At 46.4% G+C, this 26,989-nt stretch overlaps 1 protein-coding gene across 4 annotated transcripts in view; it reads right to left on the minus strand.

Moving 5' to 3' along the window:
- Positions 1-26,989, minus strand: part of NHS (NHS actin remodeling regulator) — a 246,257-nt gene that overhangs the window by 32,159 nt on the left and 187,109 nt on the right. Inside the window, exon 1 of one of the 4 annotated variants that reach the window (XM_035325222.1) lies at positions 15,431-15,561. The exons of the other annotated variants lie outside the window; for them this stretch is intronic. Coding sequence (XP_035181113.1) covers positions 15,431-15,518 — 88 coding nt within the window. The 5' untranslated portion in view covers positions 15,519-15,561. Of the gene's footprint in view, positions 1-15,430; positions 15,562-26,989 lie in introns of those variants that run through there. 4 annotated transcript variants of the gene reach the window in all.

Consider the following 26,989-nt stretch of genomic DNA (forward strand, 5'->3'; position numbering starts at 1 on the left):
CATGCTAATCCCATTCTTGGCTTTGCTGCTTTCAATCACTGCTGGCGGTGTTTGAACATATTTTTAACTGCTTTCCCTAACTCTGTCAAATAAGTTACAGTGGCCAGATTGGGACTTGTTATTTCAAAGTACTTCAAAGCTGTCACTGCAGGATAGACGGTAACCTCACAGAAATGCACAGCATTTTATATGTTTAGCGCTTCATTCCTGCGAAGCTTTTCTTGCCAGTGATTTCTTCCTCTCCTTTTATTCCCGTTCTCCAGCCTGTTTTCCCCTGCCTCCAAGAGTGGCTGGGAAAGAAATATCTTTGTGCTCTCAGCTACAAAATACCGGCAAATGTAGTCACAGACAGAAGGTTTCTGTTGGGGTTTCATTAATGGAGCTGCCCTTCTCACCCATGAGCCAGACTGGAGAGATGAATGGCATTTTTATTCTAGGTGCACATGTCTAGTTATTATACATCTCTATGAATATGTGCAATTGTGCGTACACCCCCACTCCTATCACACCAAGCTCTGCAGTGAAGAAATACTCCTGGGCACACTGCCTGTCTAATGCATGGTGACAGCAAGCACTGGAGGGAGTGCAACACACTTATCTATTAATAAACATCTGAAATGATGTATGCGTAGCCATGGTGTTTCTACGGTCCTCGTTCTATCATAGATAGCAGGAAACTCATCAGGGCAAGCAAGTTAGTAAGCGAGAAGCAAAACTACTAACATGGTCCAGCTCTATTCCCAGAAGAGCTAAAGACTTATTACTAGACAAAATTTTTTTCAGCTCTGCACTTCTATGCAGAAGTAAACATTTAATTCAATTCTGCTTCTTCAGAGACTGAGACACAGTCGGGAAGTGACTCATGCCCCAGCTCAGGGGTTCAACCAAAGAGTGGAAGTGATGCTACAGGCAGCATTGGTGTTGCCTACAGGGCAGGCAGACAACACCCGAGTCCTGCCTGGCAAGGCTGATGTTAGGTCAACTGCTCTTCAGGATGAGTCCACATTCATTTCCATTTGCTACCATGCTCCACAAGAAAAAAAAAAAAAAAAAAAGCCAATCAGCCAGTAAAATAGCAAAGGCATAAAAATGTTAATGAAAAAATCTCCCAAATGCAACTAGTTTAAGGCTACTGGACCTAATGGTAGGGATAGCACGTTAGTTCTAGGGATGATATGACATCAGACATGTATACGTGTGTCATGGCATGTAACTGAAATCAATGTCTCAAGACCCCCTTCAGTCTCGCATTCTTAATTAGCTGAAAGCACTTCTCTCAGTCTGACGTGCTTTCAGCACTCGTCAACACAGCTTTCTTCACAAGTTGACCCCTCACATTACTCCCACTCTCAATGACACGCAGCAAGATAAAGCCTCTTGTCTCCAGCAGTGTGGTACATGGTCTCTACAATGCACTCAGTAAGCAGACTTCTATACATCCTTTGCAATTCTCTCTCACTGCTCCGCTATTTTTCTCCTGTACTGACTCATCCCAAATCACTATTAAGCTTGCCCTAGTTGCTCCAGCGGGTCACCATCATGCTCTCCCTCTTAAAACACAGAAGTGTGTTGTTCACTGTGATGTTGCTCTCAGATCTGTCACCCTGATTTCATATGCCAGCACTCAAGAACAAAGCTTTACAAAATTCATTTGCTATTCTTCCTGCCTTGGTTAATGTTTACCTTCAAGATCTTGTGAAAAAAACATCCTCATGTTCCCCAGCAGCCTAGTTCTTCATGAACTATTCTATCTATATTCTATCATATTCTGTCTATACTTTTGTCATAGGTCAGTGTTTCAGCAGTAGTTTTAATGCATCTTGCCTATTCTCCTACTCCAAACATTCAATTCCCCTGCATATTTCTCTCTGAATATTTATACACAAAGTGGGCCAGTGCTAGCCTTTTGCATCCATGCCAAGGATTCTCTTTCCAAGACCAGAGGCCTGTACATCATCGCACCTATTTCCATGTCATCACCCACAACATGAGGAATCTATGCTGCTGCAAAGCCCCAGGAGCCTTGAAAAAGCATGGAGGAAGATGACACTCAACACAGAAAACACTGCGTTTGGCACATTGGAAGGTAAGATTCAGATGACTTATTCCAAGTACAGCAAACATATTTCCATTTTCCTTGAAATCTTTATAATCTGCAGCCTTCCATCAAAACCGTAAGAGCGAGTCTCCATCAGTCTCCGTGCCTTCCCCGTTCAGCTCTCCGGAGTGTCGCTTAGCAGCAACTGCACCGATGGTGCGGTGATACACACGCCTGTCTCATAGACAGCAGATTGAGGGCATCGACTAATTCTGCACAGGGCATCAGATGGCCATCAGCAGGTGACAGCATTTTTGTTTACTACTGACCTGTGCTTCATTCAAGATGATAACCTATAAGAAATAAAGCCCGGTAGCCCCACTGCTTAATCTTATTGGTCCCTGATGTGGCTTCCCACAGGTAATGATGAAGTCACTGGTCTGGAAGGGTGAGACACACTCTACAGAAGAAAAACACTATGAAATATGAACAGTAAAACCAAACCAAAGTCAGGTTACAAACCAAACACGGGTTACATTTTGTATCTAGTGTAAAGGTACGGGGGATGTTTTTCTAAGAATGTTTCCCCCGTTATTATTTTTAATGGCTCCTGAGATCTCATTTGTCATATGTGAACTTACAACATTCGTTATCTGTCCTCCAGAAAAAATGAACTGCCTTTATTATTTGTGAGTAATGATAATTGTCACTAGCAAGGTGATTATGATTAAGAGAGATTAAGAGTTAGAAAACAGGGTGGTTCCTGGGTGATGGGGACCTGAGCACGTGTTGGAGGTGGGAGGGACAGTCCCATAATGAAGGTTTCCCTGGGAAGGAGGAGAAGGAGAGAGATATTTTCCTCACTGGCATATTTAATCCCCTTGACTTCAGCAAATAGCAGGAAGGAAGGCAGTAACCAAGGTCAGAAGCTGCTCCCCGGCAAAAACCAAGACTGAAGAGTTCACACACAAAAAGAACAAGCAGGGCCCCTCTCCCCTTCCACTGGCACTGCACATAGGCTGAGAAACGAAGCCCCCAAAAGTCAGGAACAACAAACCATGTGTTAGGAGCAGAAACGGTGGCTCAGATTTCACACTTTTTCCTCCCCATCAGTCTTTTTCAGTGTGCTTGGCTAGATGCCCTGAGCACCACTTAACTGCAAGTTGAGGTAAGTAGCAACAGTTTCTTCCAATTATATTTAGTAAATACCAGGCTACTATTGCCACACATGCTCCTCTGAATTACTCACAGGCATCCAAGGAAAGACAGAAAGTCAATCATCTCAGAGGGACTGAAGGCAACTCTTTTTTTGCCCCCAGGGGAAACATTCGTGCAGCTGCTGCAGCCCCATCACTCCCTTCCTGCAGAGGCACCGAGACACACGGCTCGCTCCCAGGTCTCTAATTGCTCCTGGGGTCATGGCTGCACCACTGAAGCTTCTTCCCCATAAAAGAAAAGCAGCTTGTGTCTTGGCTCAGGTGGCAACAATCATGCATGCAACACCACTGGGTTATTCCCATGCCACCCTGATGATGGCCCAAGGCTGGCCTAGCACAGGGGTCTACTGTGCTAGATACAAGGTCTACTGAAGATACAAGTAGTTCACCAGGTAGCTCTTCTTGCACCCTTCCAACGAAAGTCTTCCCCAGCTCAGCAAATACCTAAGTCATTCATCACCACCCCTCTCAGATGTTCCTTTTGGCCTCAACCTCACGAGTGATTTATTTGAGCGTACAGTTTTGTACAGCCGAGTTTGAACTGGGTGTGCAGAGCACCTAGCACAAAGGAGCTCTGGGCAACGAGGGGGAGGTCTTATTTCAACACCGTCTGGCAACATCCTTCTTCAGTCCCACTTCTGACATGACAGTTCTGCAAAACATTACAGCAAACAGGGCCAGAAGGGTTCAGAGAGCCACTCTGAGCAGCCAGCTGGGAAGAAGCAACACAGCTGGCCAACTTGCAGAGTTTCAGTTGCTGAAATAATACTAAATGCAGTCTTTGTTGTTTCATACAGGGAAGGAGAGCTGCCTGAAAATATAGATTTTCCTCTCCCCCCTTTGATGCCTTCTCAGTCAAATAGATTTTATCCAAAAAAATGAAGAAAGAAATTCAAGATGGAATCTTGCTGGCCTTGTACTTGAGGAGAGCACAGCAGCTTTCCCTTCCTCCAGCCCCTGGCTCCCTATGCAAAACCTATTCAATCCATGGGACACCATGATTGCACAAACTCTAGTGTGTGCAGCAGCACCTCATGCTCCAAAGGCATGGCAAGAAAAATGGGGTCACAGCTCGTCCATTGCAGCTGGGGGTTGCTGCACCAGCACGGACATATCCCAGAACTATCCCCTAGGGCACCAGATCCTACACAAGTCTTGCAGCCTTTTGTCAGTGACATTGTACACCTAGACTTCAAAGCGAATAGCTTACGTCAAGATAAGCTATTTTCCCACTGTTATTATTGTTTGAATAATATGTTCTCAGCTTGCTCACCTTAGGTACTAACATTTTTCTGAGGCATTGCACTGTTTTTCTACTGCATTTCAGGTCCTTGCATGCTTAAAATGGCAAGCAAGCACCAAATGGTAAATGCTAGCTTGCATGCTTAACCAACTGATGAGCAATGTTAGCCACGTCCCCTTGTAGGACTCTGCAGGGGATGCAAACCTGTTACCATGCCAGCTACAGCTCACGCTAACCAGCTAACCCCTAGCTTGGCTTGAGACATCACAGCCGATGGCAACTAGCACAGAAAACGCAGCTTGAAAACATTCAAGCTAACATAAATTTTTAAACATCTACTTCTTGTAAAGGGTCATAAGGTGTTAATAAAGATTATAACAGACACTATCCCTTATTGTTACGGCTAATACGGCTTTATGAGCCCAAACCATATCCTATTGTTTGCACTCACATTTATGTCGTTAAGCCACATATTTATGCAGAAGAACTAACTGGGTTCTGATGTGTTTTTTTTTTTTTTTTTTGAGCAGCCACAATTGCTGAAGAGCTCCGGCATTTGTCAGATGCTGCAGGGCTCTGGACCATTCTCTGTCAAGAGCTTTCAGTCAGGACATGACAGCAAACAGCAAATTCTCGCACATTTTTAACTCATCTGTGCTTGTGTGTGCGTTGGACTCAGTGCAAGGCAGCTTTCAACGCACTGGGTTTAACGTAGCAAATACACAGAGTGGCAAAGGGTTGCCAGCTTAACGTACGTATGAAATGATCACCTTTTAAGTGTGGTCAGACACGTTATTATGACCATGTACTGAGTACTGTACACGAAGCATAAAAACAGCAAGTGTGATGAAACGGGGAGGTTTCCTTGCAGCCAGCCAGGACCAGTGCAAAAATGCCGGGTGTCAATATCCAGTGGTAGCTATCAGGAATGCTGCTGAGGAGTGACATTGGCCTGCAACACCGGACAGGAAGCTTTCAAACTCTAAATTGCAAGCAGTGATGAAAATTAGATAAAAATAAACTGCAGGAAATAATCTGCTTTAAAAGCCACAGGAAAAGAAATTAAGCCAGGATATGCTTTCCAGAAAGGAAAAAGAAAAGGCAAAAAGGAAGGGGAAAAAGAACATTGTCATTAAAAGGATCATGCGGGAAGTGTTAAGTAAAAGATGGGGTCATCAAGTAGAAAACAGAGTTTGACCTTAATGCATTACGTGCAGAGTGGAATGGTGAATCACGGGAGAAAGCACCCTTGGGAAACGTAGATTTGTTCACAGGGAGCAGAGCTGACAACACTTTCAGGCAGAAAGAAGCAGACGATGGAAGGCAATAACAGAAGTAACTTTCCCCGTGGGAGATTCGTCTCCCTGGAGTGCTTCTATAGCTAGCAGATAGGCTCCTCTCTGACTTCGAGTATGAATGAGACACAGAGAGCTCCGCAAAGTCCTCTGGAGGAGCCTGTCCTGCCCTGGTCACCCTGGAAGGACTACAGGAAGATGGACTGTGCTCAGCCGAGGTGCCCCAGCACCACTAGGCATGAAGAAGGGAGATACTGACTTTGCAGGAGACCGGGGTCACCTCAAGCGATCACTCAGAAGGTGAAGCATTGCCCAAGAGACTGAAAAAAACTTATTTTTATGAAGAAGGGGACAACCGTGCTCAGAAATGTGAGATGATAAGCTGGACCAGGGGTCAAATTTTGCTGTCCTTGCCCTGTCCTCTCTCAGCCTCAGGACCCTGCGGCTACACAAGGACATCAGGTCTGGCCCTAGCTGGCTCCCTCACACTTTACTGCCTTCTCCTTTTTGCTGCTCTTCCTTTTGTGTGGGTTTTCCAAGCGGCATTAAAAAAAAAAAAGAAGTGCTGGAAGAGGTGCCAGACTGCACTGGAGGCTGAAATGCTCTACGCAGTGAACAGCAAAAGGCAGACGACACCCACGGATACAGCCCAGCCCTGATCCGGCAGGATGCTGTCTGGGGGAGGTGGCAATCAGGCTTCACATCTCATCAAATCCTGTAGCATCTGCCAACAGAGTGGGGGGAGCCAGCCCAGCCAACTTTTTTTTTTCTTATAATATGTATATTTTTTGTTAAGTCGGAGACATTTTATATACAAATACAGATCAGTTTGCAGCCATCTGCTTATTTTCTATGTATCATCTCAAGTATTGTTAGGGTGTTAGAGAGAATATGAAAACAAGCTCTTATCTGTGCCACTAAGCTTAAAAATGAAAAAAAAAAAAAAAGGAGAGAGAAAATAAGAAGAAAATACGGGAATTGGTATGCAGCAAAAAGGAAAGAACAGAGGCAGCATTTTCAATGGCCTGGGTTGTTGTGGTTTGGAGATGCAGGTTGGTCCTCTAGGTGGATATGCAGGCAGATGCCAGCTTTGGCCCTGGGCAAATCACCTCCTGTCCTTCACAGCCTTTTCTTCTTCACCCAGGGACCTTGTAGCCTTGCCTCTGTTCTTTCTGCTACGTGTCTGAAAGGCAGAAATCACCCTTTTCACTTAACACACACAGGCCCCTCATTTCATGTGCTGTTCCAAAACTACTTTTTTTTTTTTTTTTTTAGTGTTATATTCCTCCAGACAAAAGTAGGCTTGCCTACTTTTTAACCTTGACAGGAGAGCTGTGGTGTGTGTTTCCTGTCCTGTGGTTCTGGACCCACAGGGTGCCACAGCACAACAAACCTCTGCCATTTGCAAGCAGCTCCAAAATGCTGGCCTAGATAAACATCGTGTGGTTCATTATTCAGAATTAACCTGCCATGTTCAGTAAAGAGACAAGAGACAGCTTGGCTCCCTGGCTGATTTCTACCAGAACCCCAGCCCACACAGTACAGGGAGTTGCATGAATTCACTAATCAATTGCCAGGCTTAGTATCACTCAAGGCTCTCCTTTAAATCGCAGCTAATTCTGGAAAATCAGGATTGTTTCCCTGACTTGGCAGTTTGATAGTTCAATCTTCATGTTTGTTCATATTAGCGAGTATCGATTTCCTGTGGGATGCAGTAACTCTGAGCATAGTGTGGGTGAGGTCACTGCTTGGCAATCTCTCTGTTACACAGAGTTACATATGAGGTTCAGGCATTGGCATTCTCAGCACACAAAAAATGGGATACTATGCAATAGTACAGAAGAAAACATTTCTAAAAGGTACAGCTACTACTTTGCTATGAAAATGGCAGCTAGGGAGAGATTAATTTCAGTGTTTTTCATTTGGGTTCTCTTATTTATTTATTTATTTATTTATTTATTTTTCTTCTATTAGCATCCTGTCTCCTTTCCTCACTGTAATATTTGCTCATCAGTAACATTTTACAAACACTTTAATGCTTCTTCATTTTCCAAGGGACCAAGCAGCCTGCTAACATTTAGTACAACTCTTCTTACTTTTTGTAAATGTTTAGGCTTATTTCTGGGATGGACCAGCTATGGCAAATCTTCAGGCTGTCAGGAGAAAACATCTAAACTTCAAGGGTTCTCATTGTGACCCAGAAAAAAATTTATTTTGCAGATACGTTTACAGGACAGTGGAGTAATTTTCAAGCTTTTAAGAATCCCAGTTCTATGGCTATTGATATCTATGGCCACATCCATGAAAACTAAGGGAACTATTCGCTATAGGGGTGGCTATAAGATGCTCACATTGCTTCCCCTTCAGTGCCCTTTTACTTGTGAACACTCAAAGAGTGTAGGATCCCTGCAGCCCAGTGCCTCCCAGCAGCTGGTTTCACTGTCATAACTGCTGACGACAAGAGTTTCATCCTGAATTTTGTACCAGCATTCTTCCAGTTTTCCTGGTTTTATACCTAAACTCCGCTTTCCTCAGATCTCCAAGCCAGGCAGCTGACTGCTGCTGTGTGGGTGCACCAGGCGGCGTACCGCACACGCGAGCTCACCCACTTCTGGCAATAATTCAGCATCTCACCGACTCCAGCTGTGCTATCTGGGGTCATTTTCCGCTCTCAAACTATGAAGGTTTGTTGGGTTTTGATGTGTTAAAATTGCTTTTGCCTTTCTGCAATACATTACGCTGGCAAAGTGGCTGCGGCTACACAGACATAACTGCATTTTAGCAGTAAGTCTATTTCCTCACACCCCCATATTCATCAAAAAGACACGTTATGCTGATAAATGTTAGCAAGGGCTTTGGCTGGCACAGTTATACCAAAGATCACACACTTTTCAAAGCTTTGTCCAATACCTTTGCACAAGCAGAAATGGGTAATGAAGAAAATGGGCTTAGATACGTTCAGTCGGACTTGGTAAGGGAAAAACAACCTTTTAGGGTCTGGCTACATGAAAGGGATTTAAAAGTGTGGGATGCTGCTGCTCTACAGCTTTTACTTCCCAGTCTTGTTGCCTGAAGTTTCCCCCCTTGATCCTTCCCCACTTGACCTACTTGGCAAATACAGCTGAAGGCCTTTTGCAGAGGTCATAAGGTCTTCAGAGATGTTTTATGTACCAAATCCTACTCGGATAGCGCACAGGCCACAATTTATAGCATAAATAAAGCTTATTGTATCTCTTGGAAGTATCCCCAGCTGCACAGAGCCTCTGTCTAAGCAGCAGCTGCCAGCAGAGGGGGGCTCTGTCTGCCTCCAAAAATGTTCCCAAGAATCCTGAAGAGACTACACTGTGATGCTGGCGTCAGAAATCCTCAGGGACCTGCAAACTGACTCGGCCATGGAAACACCAATTTCCTTCCTTCAGTGTTCAGCTGAGAGGATATCGCATGGCCACCTGATGTAGAAAAAGAGACCACAAAGAACAAAATAGTTACCATGCTCTAGCCTCCACTGATTTTGTTATGTCCATCCAAATGTATTAGCTGATATAGCAGAACTACCGAGCTTCTGCATGCATCACTGCTTCTGCTAAGGTTGCGGTAAAAGCCTAGCTTCCTTTGCTCTCACTCCCTTTCCTTTCCCAACTTGCTTTCCCAACTAGATGTAGGTGTGATGAACAGGCACTGCAGAACAAGCATAAGAAAAACTGAATGAAATGTAAAATCTGCATTGTGGGAAAACAGTGATGTGAGCTCAGGGCATGGAGCTGCAGTAAAACAGGCTGACACATCAGTCAGCCACTGAATAGGGAAATGCATCCAAATTTGCTAAGCCCTGTTTGGTACGTTTATGTAGTGATGTATGACTTACAGATCTACGTCTTTTTTTATTTTGCCTCATATGAAACAGGCACCCAGTGCTGCCAAGACAGCAAAGTAGACCAGTGAGTCATATATTGAGATAGAAACACCTCTTCTCCAGCCTGTCTCAAAGCTTACAGCAAATCGTAAGATTTGGGTTTGGGCACAGCCCTGCAGCTTTGGAGTTGCCTGAGAAGGGTGACATATATCCAGGCATTATTACAGGACAAGAAAGAAAGCACAGCAGTGCAAGCGCAGGCTGAATTTCAGGAGACTGCCACTTGAGCAGCGCACACCTCATGGTTTGAAGCCCTTCCAACATATTACAGGAGGGGTTCACTTCTTTGTCTTGTATTACAGCTGCAGCACCTCAAACAGACCATGCCTTCCCAAAATGCCTATTAACCCCAGGCTCCCGGATCACACCTGCTCCCCCTGCCACTGGGACAGAAGTGGGATGTCAGATGAAGCTGCCATCCCACCAGAACACTTATTTTGTTGTTATATGATGTACTGTTTCTCAGTTAACTGAAAAAGCTATAGAGTCACAGAATTGTTCTGTTCTGTAGTAAAAAAGCAACCACGCGCTACAGTTAAGTCCCTAAAATGCGGCTGAATAGGGTGTAGCAATTATTGCAGGCTTGAATCAACATTTGGAGTTAGACATTGGAAAAAAAAGGACTTGGGGTGGTGCTGAGAGAGGATGTCTGTGGTGGACCAAGTGCAAGGGAAAATGCGTCTTTCCCTTACCAGCCTGCCTTCACGTGCTGGTTTTTGGAGCAGGCTGCATGGCACAGAGGCCTAGCAAGGAGATGCCGTGCACCACACAACCTGCCTTGCTGCTGGGGGTGGCTGAGCTGAATGGGGCAGTGCTCAGGGCTGCCGAGAGCCTGCAACACTGGGGATGGACCACTGAGGCCTTAGGAAAGGCAGCGCACAGTACCTTGTCAGCAGGCCACAGTACTGAATAGCAATAACTTTCAGTTGTAACTAATTAGTGTCACACGCAGAGGCTTAAAGATAGAAAGTGCTGCAGCTCTTCCATCATCAGCCTGCAGCGCAGAGGCCAAGCTGTGGGGCCGGCACAAGAAGCACCTGCACATGAGCTGTGTCCTTCCCTTCGGCAGCTGCGTGTCCACCTCCTCCTGCTCTACGGTACCGGTCCCTCTGCAGCCAGCCAGCCAGGCCATGAGCTCTGGTGCTTGTGCCTCTTCCACGCTGATCCCTGACACATCCTCCAGCTCCCTTCAGAGAAGCAAGCCGAGGCTCGTTGCAGCTGGCTCAGGAGCATAGGCACGGCCAGCACTCCATTCGCCCACAGGTTGTGCACGTCGAGCAGAGGGCCCTATCTGTGTCGGCCCATGTCGAGCACGACACCTTTTCATTCATAAAAGACAGCCTGCATCTTTAATCGCTTTGCCAGAATAATAGCAAAGAAACAAACACTTGATTGCCTGTGTTATCAGACACTATTGGAAAAGTCTAGATAAGGATGCCGAACAACCTTGGCTGATTAGTATTCCACATGCAAACGCTTCCCCATAACCCAGAGTCATCTGTATCCCGGCAACCCTTAAAATTTCATTCTCACTGAATTGCCAGATCTTTATCAAAATATAATTACAGTCTTAATTTGGAAGATAAATTTTGATTGCCTGTGCAGTGCAAAAAAAAAAAAAAATAATAATAAAAAACACATTGTCAGGTACACAAGAGCTGAGGTACAACTGGTAAACGTGAATCTGCATACTCTGACATTGGTGCATCACCTTTCCTCTCAGCAAAAGTTGGCGCTGATAGCTAGCAGTGAGGTTATACCGGGGGAGACAGGCAGGGATGTGAAAAAACAGACTCCTGATGCCATCAGATGAACTTTGTGCTAAAAACGGGGAAAAAAAAGAAATCTGCAGCTGTATGTGAAGATTATCGCTATTATGAAGATTGTCTGCTATTATCATTACAAGGTGATCGATGTGCAACACTGTTGTGTAAACCTGGAGGAAAACACTGGTCTTTCCTGAAAGAAGGGGAAATTGTACAGAAGTAGCCTTTTCTCCCACTGCTTCTTCCCCTCCTTCAAATGCTGGCAGAAAACAGCACAGTGTTTTACAGTTATTTCCAGAGGGTTCTCAAAATGCAAGGGCCACAAAATGGCTTCAGATTTCAGCAAATTGTTCTCGTGTTCGTCTCGAACCTAACTGACAGCTTTTAAAAGCACTCTCAAGAGCAGCCTCTGAGGGGGATTCATTCCAGTAAGATCTGGCATCAAGAGCGTGGCTGTTAGGAGGCTGAATGAAAGGGGGAATGTTTTCCACTAGCGACGGTGGTGGGGTCCTATGTATAGAAGCTGCCCCCAGCTACACGCCTCAAGTCTGCACACTTTGCAGGGCACAAAATAGCTGTTCCTCCACGTAGGTGTGCCAACATCTTTTATTCCCCCAGATGACTGAAGATATTAAGATTCACACATGTATCACAATGGACCAGAATCACCCATCTTCACTTTGTGCTTTTACAGTGATGTGTAGTACCTGATCCCACTCCCATCTGCGGCAGATGCAGAACCAACCTCTACATACAACACAAGGATGCACTTGGAAATCCCCGTCACTTCAAGTGTTATTACCAAAGACATACTGCTGCGTGGGGAGTTACTCTTGTTACTTCCAAGAACTGAGGCGATTACAAGGATTTTTCCCAACTCAAACATGTAGCCTAGAAAAAAATATCCCAGGGGAATAAAGCCACTGCCTGCTCTACCAACAGAGCCCAGAGGAGAAGAGACAGCCTGGTAGGCAAGCCACCGAGGTTACCTACTTTCTGACTTATCAGACTCCAGCAGTCCGAAACCACTTCAGCTTTACCCTATTGAAATGCCGGGGGGGGGAAAGATAATTACTTGGATGGCAATGTCATCAATGCAATTAGACGCTTGACCTTAGAGTTTCTTGGTCACATGCACAGAGTTGAACTCATTGTTAAATTTGGAATGGGGAGGTTCTTCTTTTCCTCCTCCCCCACACATATTCACAAGGACTGTGAATTTCTTGTACTTTCTATGCAGTGCTGATAAGGATCTCTTCCTAGGACAATGTGATCCCATCCCTTGAAATGGACTTCCTCGCCTCCCGTGGTGCCTTTGGTACCCAACCTCAGTCCTCTTTGCTATCTACCTTTATAGCTTCAATCACCATTGCATGCCCCATAAAACACAGCTGTACCTAACACACCTGTAACCTTGAACTCACTACCATGGAGTTTATGCTGTCCTCTCCTGGGATGACAATACAAGGTGAGAAGAACTGGCACAGTAAGTAAATTCTATCATGTATGCATACAGAAGGATTATCTTGGAGATAGGAAGTCATACTGTGTCAGAGTTACAGGAGGAAAAAAGTCCTTCCTTGTGGCCAGCAGTCAACTACACCACACAAGTGAAGTTTTCTTCCTTCGTGCTACACTGCCTCAATGCTCTCTGAAGAAACCACTCCAAACCAAGTGTCGTTTTGGCCAGAGTCTGGTATAAGCAAGCACTGCTGCCAGCTATAAGACCCAAAGTTCACCAAAGTTCAGAAGGATGCTACAACCTTTGCAGTCACTCTTGTGCACTGTGCAGACAACCTTTGCAGTCACTCTTGTGCACTGCCTCCCATTTCCTAAAAGTCACATCCACTCACGTGGCATCCACTCACGTGACAGCACCAGTAGAGAGTTTTACAGCTGAATAGGCTCGGAGACTCATTCCCTTGGTGTCAGGACCTCAGTGGAATTGTGTTGTACTGCAGCAGAAATGGAGGGCAGGAAGGAACCACGACAGAATGGTCTGGTCTGCTTTTCAACCCTGAAACACAGCGAAGTTGCTAAGAAGAGCAGGTGAGGTGCCCACTCCCAGGCCCAGAAGATGTTTCCTATAGTGAATTTTGACTTTTTGTGACTGAACCTGTCCTAAAAAGGTCAAAGTGTAAGGCCAAGTGCTCTAAATCGGAGCAAGCATTTCTAGACCACCAACTTTATCCTTACTTGTTCTTTAAAAGCCTCAAAGAAAGAGATCCCACAGGCTCTGTAGGCTGCCTGTCCCAGTGCTTTATTTCTGTTTGCACTTGGAAAGGTCTTCCTAACCTTCCCTGCTGCAAAGTCAGCTGGCTCCTAAGGGGGAAGGCTGCAGAAGCGGGCTCAGCAGCTGCAGTCACATGCAGCTCCCCTCTTCTTTGGGTAGCGGATTCCATCTCTAGTGCCATGAATCTGCAATTTCTCTCCTCAGATGAACTGAGCTGACACAACCAAGCCCTGGCATACTCCAGGCATGGGGCAGGAGGAATATGTGAGCCTCCAAAGGAGGCGGATGAAGAGATGCTTACTCCAGGTGCACAGTTCTTTGCTCACCTCTTTAAAATGCATTATTTTCCTGCTGGTGAAGGGTGCCACACTAAAATCCAAGGAAAATGAAGTTGTCTACCCACAGCAGCAGATACAGCCTAGCAGTGGAGAGACGAAAACCCTCCATATGCCATGGTGACTACTTCGGTACTGCCTGTTACCCATTCCCTCCACCTGCCAGGCACACAGCCCCCACATAAGCCCTATCAGCAACAAGCAAGCATCTATCTGGATGAAAACCAGACCGATACGAACATGCCATTTTGAAAGCCTGGCTTTTGGCTCTGAGTTGCATATTCCAACACTTAGGCTCACGCTGGGAGGACTGGCAGAAGAGAAAGGTTACCAGATTTACTTTCCCTCTGCACCATGGCATGTTGCAGGGGGAGGAGTTAAAAATGACCTTCTGAAAGCTGCCAGCGTCTTCATGATAGCTGGTAAAAGAATGTCTTATTCCTCCCAGACGGTCTTCACTGAGAGCTTTCTCAAGGGCAGTAACAGATTTCCTAAGCCTTTATCACCAGCAGGAACCTCCTGAAGGAACATTTCATGTTTGGTAGGTATCATGATGTTCCCATTTCTCTTCTACGCATTTTCAAGCCCAGATTTCCCAGTTTTAAACACACAATTCCCATGATAGGCTACAGCAGGAGGTACGTGGTTATCACATACATGTCCCAGGTTCCTCGTAAGCAAAACTAAGGTCTGGCCTCCTCAGATATTGCTCGTGTTCTTTTGGATGAGAAGACAAGCAAGTCTTACCAGTGGCAAATGGGAGCTCAGAGAGGAATATTACACAACTTCCACAGCTAACTGGACCCTCAGCATTACAACCGCTGCCTTCTTACCAGGCAGCAGCAACAGCAAGCACAAACCCAAGCTGTGCCAGCAGCACCAGCAGAGGATCACTTGAAAATGTAAACTGGGGATGCTCTTCCCTGCCTGCCATTTCAGCAAAGCCGCTTCACCTTTGAAGGGCTTGTGTTAAAAACCTTATTTATCTGAAAACGGCTTGCCTGGAGCTGGTGAGCAGAACAAGCCCGTGTGCTGCTGGCTGGCCACGGAGCAGCCTGGCAGCCCAGCGATTTCTATAGAAGCCAGCAACAGGGCAAGTGCAATGGAGGGTGCAGCACACGAGTGGTTAATGCACGCCGCTAAGAAATCTATACACATACGCAGCCTCTAACAGTCAGAACATCTTCTGTTGACATTTTCCATCCAGTTTCATTAGAATTAAAGCACTCATAATAAAAACCTGGCAATCAAAGGAGAAGAAGCTGTCACCAAGGCAGGATGCATTTCTACATATGCAGTTGACTAGAAGTCTGCTTGCCTCTTCCAAGCAGCATTAAACAGCATCCTTTACCGGCACAAACACCAGCCGAGCCCCCCTCCATCCCTCCATCTGTGATATTAAAAGTCCAGCGCAGCCCGTGCAGGCAGCTTGGCAACCTCCGCATCTCCCTCCCCGGCGAGTCGCAGAAATGCTGCATGCTAAACTCTCTCCTGCACCGACACGGATTCACGCAATGGACCAAAAAAAAAAAAGGAAAAGAAAAACCAAAAAACTCAAAACTACCCTGGCAAAACTTCAAACAAACCAGCAAGGCGTTTGGCAAACCCGAGGCGAAAAAGCTGGAGTCGACCCCTCGAAGCGCAACGCGGGGAGGGCGACGCGCAATGCCCTCGGCTCGCCCCGAAACACGGCTCCTCGGGAGCAGCCCTGCGGAAGGAAAGAAATCGCATTACCGCCGTGGCCTCCCTCCGCTCGGGGCCGAGAGCCATGCCGGGACTGCGGGTTTTTCCTCCAACTTCACGGCGGGCCCCGGGAGGAAGGGGTTAACCATGACATCACCGAGGCTGCCGCCTCCCTCTCCACCCCCCCAGCCTCGATGCCTCCCCCCGGGGGACCCAGCGGGACGGGCTCGGAGCCCCCCTGGAGCCCCCCGGGTGCTCAGCATCCCTGCCATGTCCCTCTTCGGTGTGCTGCATCCTCCTGGCGTCAGGACCGCAATCTCTCCCTTCTTCTTCCTCTTTTTTTAAAAATTATTTATTTATTTATTTATTTATTCCCTCCCTCTGAGCGTGACATCACCACACGCCAACAACTCCACTTCTCTCCAAAAACAGGGCCCCGAGCACAGCTGCCTGGGACGCCTGGTCCCCAGCACCCTGCTTTCCCTTCCTACGGCAGCGTACACACAGCGTGTGCCTCGGGGTGCCGGCTGTGCACCCGCCGAGATGGGTGGAGGTGCATACCTGCATCCCCGTGTCTCTTACCGTACCAGCGAGCATCTCTGGGTCTCTTACCGCACCAGCGATGCTGCAGAGGTGCCAAATGCTGCTCAGGTAGCAGCACAGCGCTCTCTCTGCAAGCACTCTCACTCGTACGCCGTGTGTGCACACAACAGGCTGCACGCAACTATACCCTCACTGCTAGGCTGGTTACAGGTGAGTGTTGGGTGCAGAGCTCTGAAAGCTCACAGAAGTCACACGAGCCCACCCGAAAGGCGCAGCGGTATGCAGTGCACGTGGCGTACGGTGGTGCTGCCCTGCATGCCAGAACGCCTTACTTGGGAGGCACTGCAGAAGTCTTTCAGCAGTGAAATCCCCGGCAGCCCTCTGAATCAGGAAAATGATGGTGAGCCTGAAGAAAACCTGTGCTGGAGACAGGGAGGCAGTGGGAAGTCCAAGGAGGTCAGTTAAAGGACTGCCATGGGGTTTATTCACAGTTCCTTCCCCTTCTCCCCCTCAGCAATGTGTTTTGCCTGCAGACTGGCTAAGACGTTTGTATCAAACACCAAGCCATGGCTGGGAACCTGACTGACACCTTCTCTCATCCAGCACAGAAGGATGTAACACACTCAGGAAAGACCAAGCGTTGTGGCCCTGGGACAGGATTTCCACGGGAGAATCTCCCTCTCCATCTTTTAGTGAGTGCATGGCCCTGCAGGTCCCTTCCCCACATGGCAGCTCGGTCAGCCTGCCTCTGGCACAGGCAGGGAAAAGCCCCAGACTCAGGAGGGATGCCTGTGGTGAACAGGGATGCGGGGCCATCTTTGAAGCTCCTCCGGTACGAACCTTCAGATAAACACAGAAGAGCGAGTCCTCTGCCACCACTCATTAATCAAACCTCAGTTTTCTTACTGCTCTGATAGGTGTGTCACAGTCATTAGCAAAGGGGGATGCTATTTACACATAGTAGCATCAATAACATCTCTGGAATAACATCGATTATACATCATATACTAGATCAAAAGAGAAAAAGGCAGAAAATGCCAATTCACCAGATACATCTCTGCATTTCTCTTCTAAATGAAGGAAGCGGTTAGTTCAGCTTATTAAGGAAAAAGGCAAACCCGCTGTCTGTCCCCCACATCCCAAACCCTCAACTTTTGAGTTCCCTGCCCACATAATTGCCAGAATAATTTGATTACTTTCTATATAATTAAGTCCCTACAAATTTCAAGTGGAAAAAAAAATAAAAAGGAGAAAACCAAATTAGTGCCAGCCTCACCGAGGACAGCCAGGTAAAATTCAGCTATTGCACTTCCCACAGGGAAACAACCAGCTGACCCTGGGCTAGTGGTGGCCCCCTTGTCCTGGGAGGGGGAAGGCGGTCCCATGGCTCTTCTGAGAAGACAAATCAGAGAATAAAAGACAAATGGACAAGTCCACATGCAGTCTTTACTTTTGTTTCTTTTTGGTTACTGAGATGATTTGGTTAGTGTTTCTGTTCTCTTTTCCAAGATCTGCTTCTCACAGGCCTATCAGCACTCCAGAGTTCAAATGCATATATATGCATATTTTTTTTTTTCCTCAAAGAAACCTCTGAACACTCCCTTCTCACTTCACTTTGGTTCTTCCGAGCCATGGCATTGGTTTAACCTGCAGCCAGGAGCATTAGCAAGCTGCCAGCTGGTTACAATGGCCCTCAAACCCAACCAGACCCATGCTCACTCCCGACTGTGAGATGTTTTTGCAGGAAAGCAAACAAAACCATTCTCCTAAGAAGGAACAGGCAAGCAAAGTGCAGGACTGGGGGTGGAAGGAACTCAACATAAATAAGTGAGGGCTCCTAAAACTCCCCATCAAAGAGGAAAAAATTCTTCCAGCCAGAAGAAACTGGAGCTTGCGCACCTCTCCCATCATTTCCTCTCTTATTACATTGATATTAACGAACGGTTTCACTTGGCAAATGCAGATTCTTTCAAGTATTTGGGTGACCGAGTTGAAGATCGGTGCCCAAATAAATGAGCACCAAACAGCAGCATTGCCTTAATGCATGCATTTCAGTGTACCTTGGGGTTTCTCCAAAGTAAATGGGGTGGAATATGCTCCATGTTGTATGAATTCTCCACTTGCCTTAGCAAATGCACCTCATTCAGGATTTCCAATAGCCTCTTTAATCTAGTACTATGCCTCCCACGAGCACAGTTCAGCAAATGTATTATGTCGTTTAAATGGGTGTTTCCCATTTTAGGAATCATTCAGAGATGAGCCGAGAGCCCCGCACCACTTTTCTTCTTTGACCACTCTTTAAATGCAATGAAGTTTGGTAGCCGACCTGAAGAAGTTAGCAGATGAATGTCACACAACTGAATCCCCCGCTATTTTTAACATTACAGAACGCACCGAAAGGAAGAAATGAAAGCCCTCTTCTTTAATGATGTCCCTGCAATTTTCTAAAACATCTAAATTTCACTACTCTTTCATTTTAATCCAAACTGTTACAAAGTGAATCAAGGTCATGGCTGTCTGTCACTTTTCCAAATTACTCCTGAGTAAAGGCTGCCCTCAGCCAAATAATATCAGCCTAAATAGGACCTCAGCCTCTCCTGTTTCATTATCCCAGGGAGCTTTAAATTTCAAAGCTGACTTGGACTACATAAAAGTTAGCTTTCAAGCAGAAGCAGTGCGAATATTCTTCCCACCCCTCTATTTAACCTTCGCAAGGAAAGAAGGAAGAAAATAAGACCCAGTACCAGTCCTACTGACCTGAGACAAAATGAGGAGGCAGAATAGTGCGGCATGCCTCTGAGAAGACATCTCAATGCCATTTTTTCATTGCCTGTTTCCCTTTCTTGACTGTCTGGTACTCCACAAACAGGCCGCTCCAGCCTGCTGCTCCCTGCTCAGCAGAGCTGGCTGTCCTCGGCAATATCAACGAGTCCAACCATCACCTAACACTACCAAGTCCCATCACTAAATCATGTCCCTAGGTGCCATGTCCACACGTCTCTTAAATACCAGAAGGCAGAGGCCTCAATGACAGACACACACCTAACCTCAGTCTCCAAGTCTTCACGCCAGGCTCCTTGTGGAGACCAATGGTGATTTTAACATTCCTTTTTTTAAAGCTTTTACTACCCTTAGGGGCATAGCCCTCACAGAGCTATTTCCTGCTTCGTTTACTTGTGTGCCTGATGGTTGTGTCGCTGGCCTGTCCCCGTCTCAACCCTGACGGTCGGACCAAGGGCAGTTGTCCCTCTGCACCAAGAGGCACTTGTTGGCACTCTGTACCAACAGCCACCCACTGCAGCCCCACGAGGGAACTGAGGAGCGGGTCACAGGAGGGCCTGTCTCGCACCTCCCAGCTCCTCTTGACATGGACACAGACCCCCCTTCTCACCCTCACTGAATACTATGATAAAACCAGAAAGCATCACGTTGGTCATCTGAAACATTGCGTTTCCCCGTTTCTTAAAAGGCTGCATAAAATACCATGCATTTTTCTCAAACGTCATAAAAAAATCATTTTTCAAGGCTATAACATCATTGACTTAGGGCCCTTTCAGAACAGCACCTCACAAAGCACAGCTCCTCTGCTTGCCCTAAGCTAGGCCTTTGTTATGTTCAATTATCTTCCTATACTAAGGACATAGATACTAACATCTAAGACCTGAATTAAGGAGCTTCAGGTAAAAGATGAGCACTGTTGCTCCACCAGCCCGGACATGTGCACATCATAGCAGACAAGCACCACGATGGTATCTCAGCTTCTGGATGAGCACTGTGAGCCTTGCAAAAGCCATCCCAGCTGTCCCTTGTGCTGCCCACCCCTCTTCTCACCCTGCAGCCTCCTTCCAGGAGCTGTGCCTTGGCACCAGCCAGGTATCCACCCGCAGCATTGGCCATCGGACCTTGCAGCATCCCCAGACATCGCTCATTCCTAGATGAAAGAATACACAGCCCAAAAACCAGGACAAGCAACTGAATCCTGTCGCTGGCAAGCAAACAGAGTGAGAAACCTGCATGCAGTGAGCACAGTGAGCTGCTTTGGACCTTTCTTGTCCTTCCATACCGCCAGAATTGGGTTTTCTGCTGCTGTAGCAACCATGCAGGTTGGAGCTAACAAAGTAAAAGCTTCCACAGCCACATGAGGATATTTTAAAACTGCTTTACTGCTCCTTTGGCCAGTTTGTTTTGTTTCTAATGCACATAATTTTTAAAATTTGAAGTATATTTGTAAATATCAGGAGGGCATGGGGTTATACTTCTCCTCCCCCTCAATTTCTGGGTTTAATTTGTCTGCTCTGTGTATTCTGGGGGACTCGTGCAAACACGTCAAGGCAGCACTCGTGCAGCACCGCAAATGTCACATGCACACATACATACCTACATATATAGGTACACACATCAGTGTGAGAGCAGGAGCCTTGCCTCTCTCCGTGGGGGCTGCCTGGCCAGGGACAGGCACCCGGTGCCCAGCAGAGGCCACCAGAGCCATGCCTGCTCGCACCCTGTTTAGAAAAGGCCAGGTCCCAGATATGCCGTATGCAGTGGCAGCTATGTGTTACGGAGGTACTTGAAGATTACCCAGGTTTCCACTCTTCTTCCTCCCCTAATAACAGGGTTACAATTCCCACTTTACACTACTTTAAGGTTCCTGTAATAACCAGATGAACATTTTTGGACTTCTTTTCTTATTGTTTAGCAGCTGAGCAACATAAATTATAAAATTATTTGGATTGACTTGAGAAAACAACTCAGTAAATTTACTTTCTTCAGAAATTCAAGATTTTTCACATCATCCTCACCTAGCAAAAACAGTACTCCTCTGGTCTGCAGGAGCACAGGGACCCTAATACCTCACCTAGAGCACAGGAGACATGGATGCAAGTTCTCTCCTCAAAGGATGCAACGTTGTACCTTCTGCCCATGAGAGCAATACAGGAGTGTTGCATTGGTGTCCAATACTGGTGCTATCTTGTGTCAGATTTAAGTAATGAGAGGGAACAAAACTTCCTAATTACCAGGACATGGCAATCCTTTCTATTTTTATTAACGAAAATGTAAGGATCTCAAATGGAACCTGGATTGCCATACAACCAAAAAATAAAACTTTCAGCTGAATCTCTGGTCTTTCCCCAAATAGTGAGGTAAATGTTTAACCTGTTTGCTAATCCCTAAATCCTGCTGTGTTTCCTTGCTGCCCTGGAGTGGCACGGTGCGCAGCCCCTGCTTTGGGAGGATTATGATGTGGCTTGCAAGTCTTACAATTATTACAGACGTTGCTATAAATGTAAAAGGATGGTTATATTTGACTGGTCTTTTACCACCAGGAGCAGAATGGAATTGTTTTATAGGAAGTGTAGTGGTGTAAGTGTTTTGGGTTCATTAATATACTTTTCACCCACAACCCCCTAATAAAGGTACGTTGTGTAGGTGGCTCATTCATTTCTGGGTAATCCAGCAATGTCTCAGCTGCCGTGCTACTTGGGTACCGATTAGAAAGTAAGGATTGCAGAAGAGGATTCTCTCATTCACCCTCACCAGTACATACTTAGACACTGGCTTTGTTTGTCTGAAGCCATGGGTGACTGGGCCAGAGTCCACAGAACCACGTCCTGAGCTATATGAGTTTTATACTGTAACAGTATTATGTCCATTGCTTTCACTATCATTTCCAGCCTCCCCCGTCCCTTTTCACAAAATTTTCTTCTTGTTTCTATCAGGAGAACTACTGATTAAGTCATAAATATTGATGTTTGAATTAATATATTTTGCTTTTAGCCTGGCAACTCTATTTCAGCGTGCCAGGGCTTTGCTTTCAAACAGTCAGAGATACAATTGTTGTAGTACAGATTAATACGCTTGGAAGGACTGGAAGTTTAAGATGAATGGAAAGACAAGTCACACTCAAGTAACCTACTGCCAAAAATGGTAACCGTGTCATTGTCCTAACACAACCTGCATCTCTGAAAAGCCTGCAAACTGCCTAGCAAGAACTGCCCTGTTCTGACCCATTAAAACAGGGCAGAACTGCATTATCTCATCCTATTTGTTGTGTGCTTTGGAGCAATGATCTACCCACGAACCACAACCACATCCCAGTGACTACATTGGTTCAAATCACTATTACTTATCTAATAATTAATTGTGCTTGATTGAAAAGAATGGAGTAGTCTGAATTTCAGTACCATGCTTTCAGCTCTGCCTTCCTGCTTTGATATTGAGTTAAACACTGAAGATATTTCTGTGAATTTTACCGACAAATTACATTCATCATCTACATGCCTGTCTTGTCAGAGCATGAGATGTGATGCATATTAAAGTGCGACACGCAATTTTCCTGTTAGCACATTTAGCACGCACCGCTCTTACGTACTGTGCTTGATTTCCCAAAATTCAAACCAAGGCATTTAGCAACCCACAGGGAGAAGCCAAGCTGCAGCATTAGTGACCTCTATAAGCAATGACCACAAAAACAGGACGCAAAGCGGAATTATCCCCCAGTGAGTTTGCCATCTGTTGCCCCAGGAGAACCACCCCAATTCCTGTCAACAAGCTCAGAATGTAAAAGGATTGTTGGAAGGTTGCATTTATCCCTCTGCCTCTGTTTTCTTCATCGGTCAGCTAAGGCGGGGCCGATAACCATTTGCCCTGACTATGTCTGTGAGCTAGGCGTGCTGTTTGATGGTACAATCAGGAGGACACCTGCCTGAGAGCACGGGGGTCAGCAACATCCACCTGCATTTTGCCCCTTTGCTACAGAGGGCAGCTCAGGAGGTGGCCATGGCCATGGTCAGGGTGGAAAACAGCCTGGAGAAGGTCTGCTCAACCCTGTATGTCTCAACCTACCACAGTCGGCTGCATCTCTTTAAAATATATATATCTCCACAGTGCTTGTGTTGCTGGAAAAAAGGTAGAGGGGCTGTTCCCAGGTGTGGCCTGTGTGCTCAGAGGGTACTTTGGCGGCGGAGGAGGCCAGAGGCAGTGTGGGACGTCAAAGGGACTCTGCAGTGCATGCAGCTCTACGTAATTCGATTTCCCGTATTTTAAAACACAATCCTTCTGTTTGCTTTTTACATCTGGGGAACAATATGCAGTGGCATTCCAGCTGAGTGCTAGAAATGAGAGAAAATTCATCTATTACAGAAATTGGCCTTCCAGACTGAAAGCAAGGAGAATAAAGCACCTGAGCATGTGTCTTTGAGGGGCAAGGTGTCTCTTCTATCAAGCTTTGACTGCTTGCTGCTTTTAGCTAAAATACAACAGCTTAGAAGTCAGGTGTCTGTGCTTGCCTTGGTGACAGTATGAGGGGAGAAAAGTTGTATTTCATCCTCATCCTCATCAGTGCTTCAGGGAAGTGAAGAGTGGGATGTGCATAATGAAATGGGAGAGAGATGAGTTCAGCTAATTCCACATGCTGCCCATAACAAATACAAGCAGCTCAGAAGAGTGGAAAAAAAAAATAAAATGAGAAGCCACCACAGTGACCTCCAGATGGACGTGGTTCAGTGTCGAAATCCTGCCCTGGTGGCAGCTGGTGGCACCCAGGCAAGGCCTTCTGAGGCTGGCACTGAGGGACAATGGGTACCAACATCAGCATCCATCTGTGACCTGCCTGGCCCAAATGTCTGGAAGCTGCTGCTTGTTTACTTGCTCTTTCCATCATGGCTTGCCCGCTGCCAGGCAGGGCCTGGGAGGCCAAAGATGTTGTTGGGGTTCCTACTTCATTTAGTCTCTGATACAACAAATGTTTGACTGTATGCTAAAAATGCTTTGTCCGGAAGATGCAAGGCTCTTTGGGCAGGCTGGTGGCTGAGGTAGATGTGTGTGACAGCAGTGCAATAAGCACTGGTGGTAATCCTCTTTGTGGATCAGTCTTTAAAAAGCAAAAAAAAAAAAAAAAAAAATGTTTTCAGAGAGCCATGTGACACCATGACATCATGCAAGGGAATGACAGAGGGCAAATATTTTCCATGAGTTTCATTAGATAGACCCAAATTTTGTGGAAACAGTGATGGGCCAAAGGAAGAGCCCAAGTGCCATTTAATTTTGAATGAGGCAAATGTAATGCCTTGTATGGAACATGACAGCTTGATAGTGCTTGGCCCCTTTTCCTTCGTCAAGGATCAGCTACCAAAGGCAGTAGCCAGAATAAAGCACATGACAAACACAAGGAACCAGAAAGGCAGAGAGATTTTATGATCAAATATTTACAAGGGAGGGTGGAAGCTGTGGGGAGGGACGGGAGGATGTATATGGAGTGCATAAAGCAAATGGTGCGGAAGAGACGGACGGGAGATACGGAACTGCCTGACGTGAAGCCAAAACCCAGGCTGATGGGGAGAAGTGACCCACCCCCATCACTTAGTTAGAACAGTTTGCAACTGGAAGTCATCCCAACAATTTATTTCAATTCTTTACTCAACTACATAGCTATTTGATAGGAAAATAGCTTCTCCCTATTAACAGCTAAGAGAACTGGCTAAATTCCTATTCATAGTAAATCTGGGACTTATTTTATTACAGTCCTTCCTTGGTCATTGCACCCTTGAAAAAATACAATGCCAAAAGCTACAAAGAGAGTATTAGCTCATATAGACCTAATGTCTTTTGATTTGGTATTGGCAACAGCGATCGAAATTAGCTAGACAAATTTGGTTAGGCTTCTCTGTTTGCAAAGGTGTAGCGCTGCGGACAGCTTAGCTGCTTTTCTGTTTCTGCCCTTCCTGCATTTGCAAATGCTGCTTTGGTTGACTTAACCCAGGTCAATACCTGCCGTGGGATGGATACATGCAGAGCTGAGCCAGCTCTTGGTCCTGAGCTCCAGGCACCTACCACATCTGCTGTGCAAGGCTCCTGCACAGCACCTGTGAGACAGGCACACAAGATACCAGGAATGGGAATTAAAGAAGGCAAAATAATTTCTCTTTGACAGCAGTTAAAATCTGCTTCCCCGTTCCTTTGAAAAACACTCCTCACCAAAGCTTCCTGTGCATGGTGCAGTGGATTGGTCACAGGCATCTTTGTTCTACACCCACACGAAATTAGAAGTGACATTTTGCTTCCACTGCCAGCCAGACATCAAGCAGAGTCGTGTCCCCAACTTACAGTTTATTTAAAGCCATTGCCGGCTTTTTAGGGATCAAAGAGAAGGGGGGTACAGGAGGAAGATGCTGTTCAGAGGAAGACCAGGAACAAAACTACAGTTTAGCCATACGTGTCTTTGACTGCTTAATGTTTTCATATTAAATTGCTGAGGAGACCAGCTCCAGGGGCTCAGCCAGGCTAGGACATGAGGCAGAGCTGGGACGCAGAGCAGGCTGCCAGCATCACAGCCCTGAGCTGGGACGTTTGCAGAGGGCACACAGTTTGGGTTTTGCTTTTTATCACCACCTGGATCCTCTTCCAGAGGCAGCCCCCTGTGGGCCACCACAGCCTGGCCCCGCCAGCTACGGCCGCCTTGCAGCCAGCTGGGCCCCTCGCCCCTCGCCGCGGGGTCTCCAGTTTACAACTCTCACAAACGAGTTCATTTCCCCTCATTAGCTCTCACACGCAGCCGCCGCTCCTCTGAACTACCTACTTCTCTGCCCCCCAGCCCCCGGGGACCCGCTGGGGCCGGAGGAGCCCTTCTGGAAAGGAGCGGGCGGCTGCCCAGAGGAGCAGAATGAAGGGGGCCTCCCTAGGCCGGACACGGCACTCACAGAACGGATGGGGAAGAGGATTAAATCAGTGGAGAAACTTATAAAGCAGAAATCTGAGCAGCTTCATTTTTCTGGGATAATTGCTTTCAGCAGGTTTCTTATTTGATACAAGCCTCGGCCAAAGTGGTATTACAAATTATTGATCTCATGCTTGCAAATTCAGTTTACTCCTCTCCCTCCATCCCAGACCTCTAATTTTCTTGCTTCCCCTAGCAGCCCAGTAAGTTCTCCAGCTGGCAGCTGTGACGCCAGGCTTTCCCCACCATCAAGTATTCCTCCCAACACGCAACACAGCAAACTTTTTTACCCTAGAGTTCATGGCACTAGCAGTCTGGTTTGAAAACCTTCCTGCACCCTCTGTGCCAGGCGAACTTTTGGGCTGTCTCCTGGACACTTCCATTTGGCTCTCTGTCATGCATGAGGCTTGGGCCTAACCCCATGTCCCTGTGTATTTTCTTTCAGTCGGGGGTTTCTCTCACTCTCATTCTGTCTGGTGGGATTTTCATACCCTAGGATCTCACAGACATTTTCTCAAACAGAGGAACAAGTAACCCCAGGCAGCCACACAGCTGGGGTAAGACTTGGCACAGGGGTATTAAAATAGCATGTGCATTTCTCTCCAAAAAGCAGCACAGAAAATGCAATAACATCAAAGACTGACATAAAAACACAGAAAGTACAGTAAGCCGAAGGGAAAGGACTTTCACCCCTTTCCAGTACATGAAGTAGTGAGGAGAAGCATTTGCCATCCACTGTAAAACTTTTGATAATGACTCTTGGCTAGTTAAATTATTCCAAAATGACAAAAGCAAAAATAAATTCAACTATCACCACCATATGGATACATTCATTCCTGAGAGAGGGCACGTTCCAGCGATCAAGATGCTGGATAGCACATGAAGAGATCTGGGCTTGGGTCCCAGCTCTCACAGAGGCTTTACATATGATCTTGAGCAAAGCACATAGGGTGGGATTCAGTTGCTTAAGCAGAGGTGTCTGGTACCATTTGAGATGCCCGAGGGTATCCC

The sequence above is a fragment of the Oxyura jamaicensis genome, chromosome 1, assembly GCF_011077185.1.
Source record: "Oxyura jamaicensis isolate SHBP4307 breed ruddy duck chromosome 1, BPBGC_Ojam_1.0, whole genome shotgun sequence".
Lineage (NCBI taxonomy): Eukaryota > Metazoa > Chordata > Aves > Anseriformes > Anatidae > Oxyura > Oxyura jamaicensis.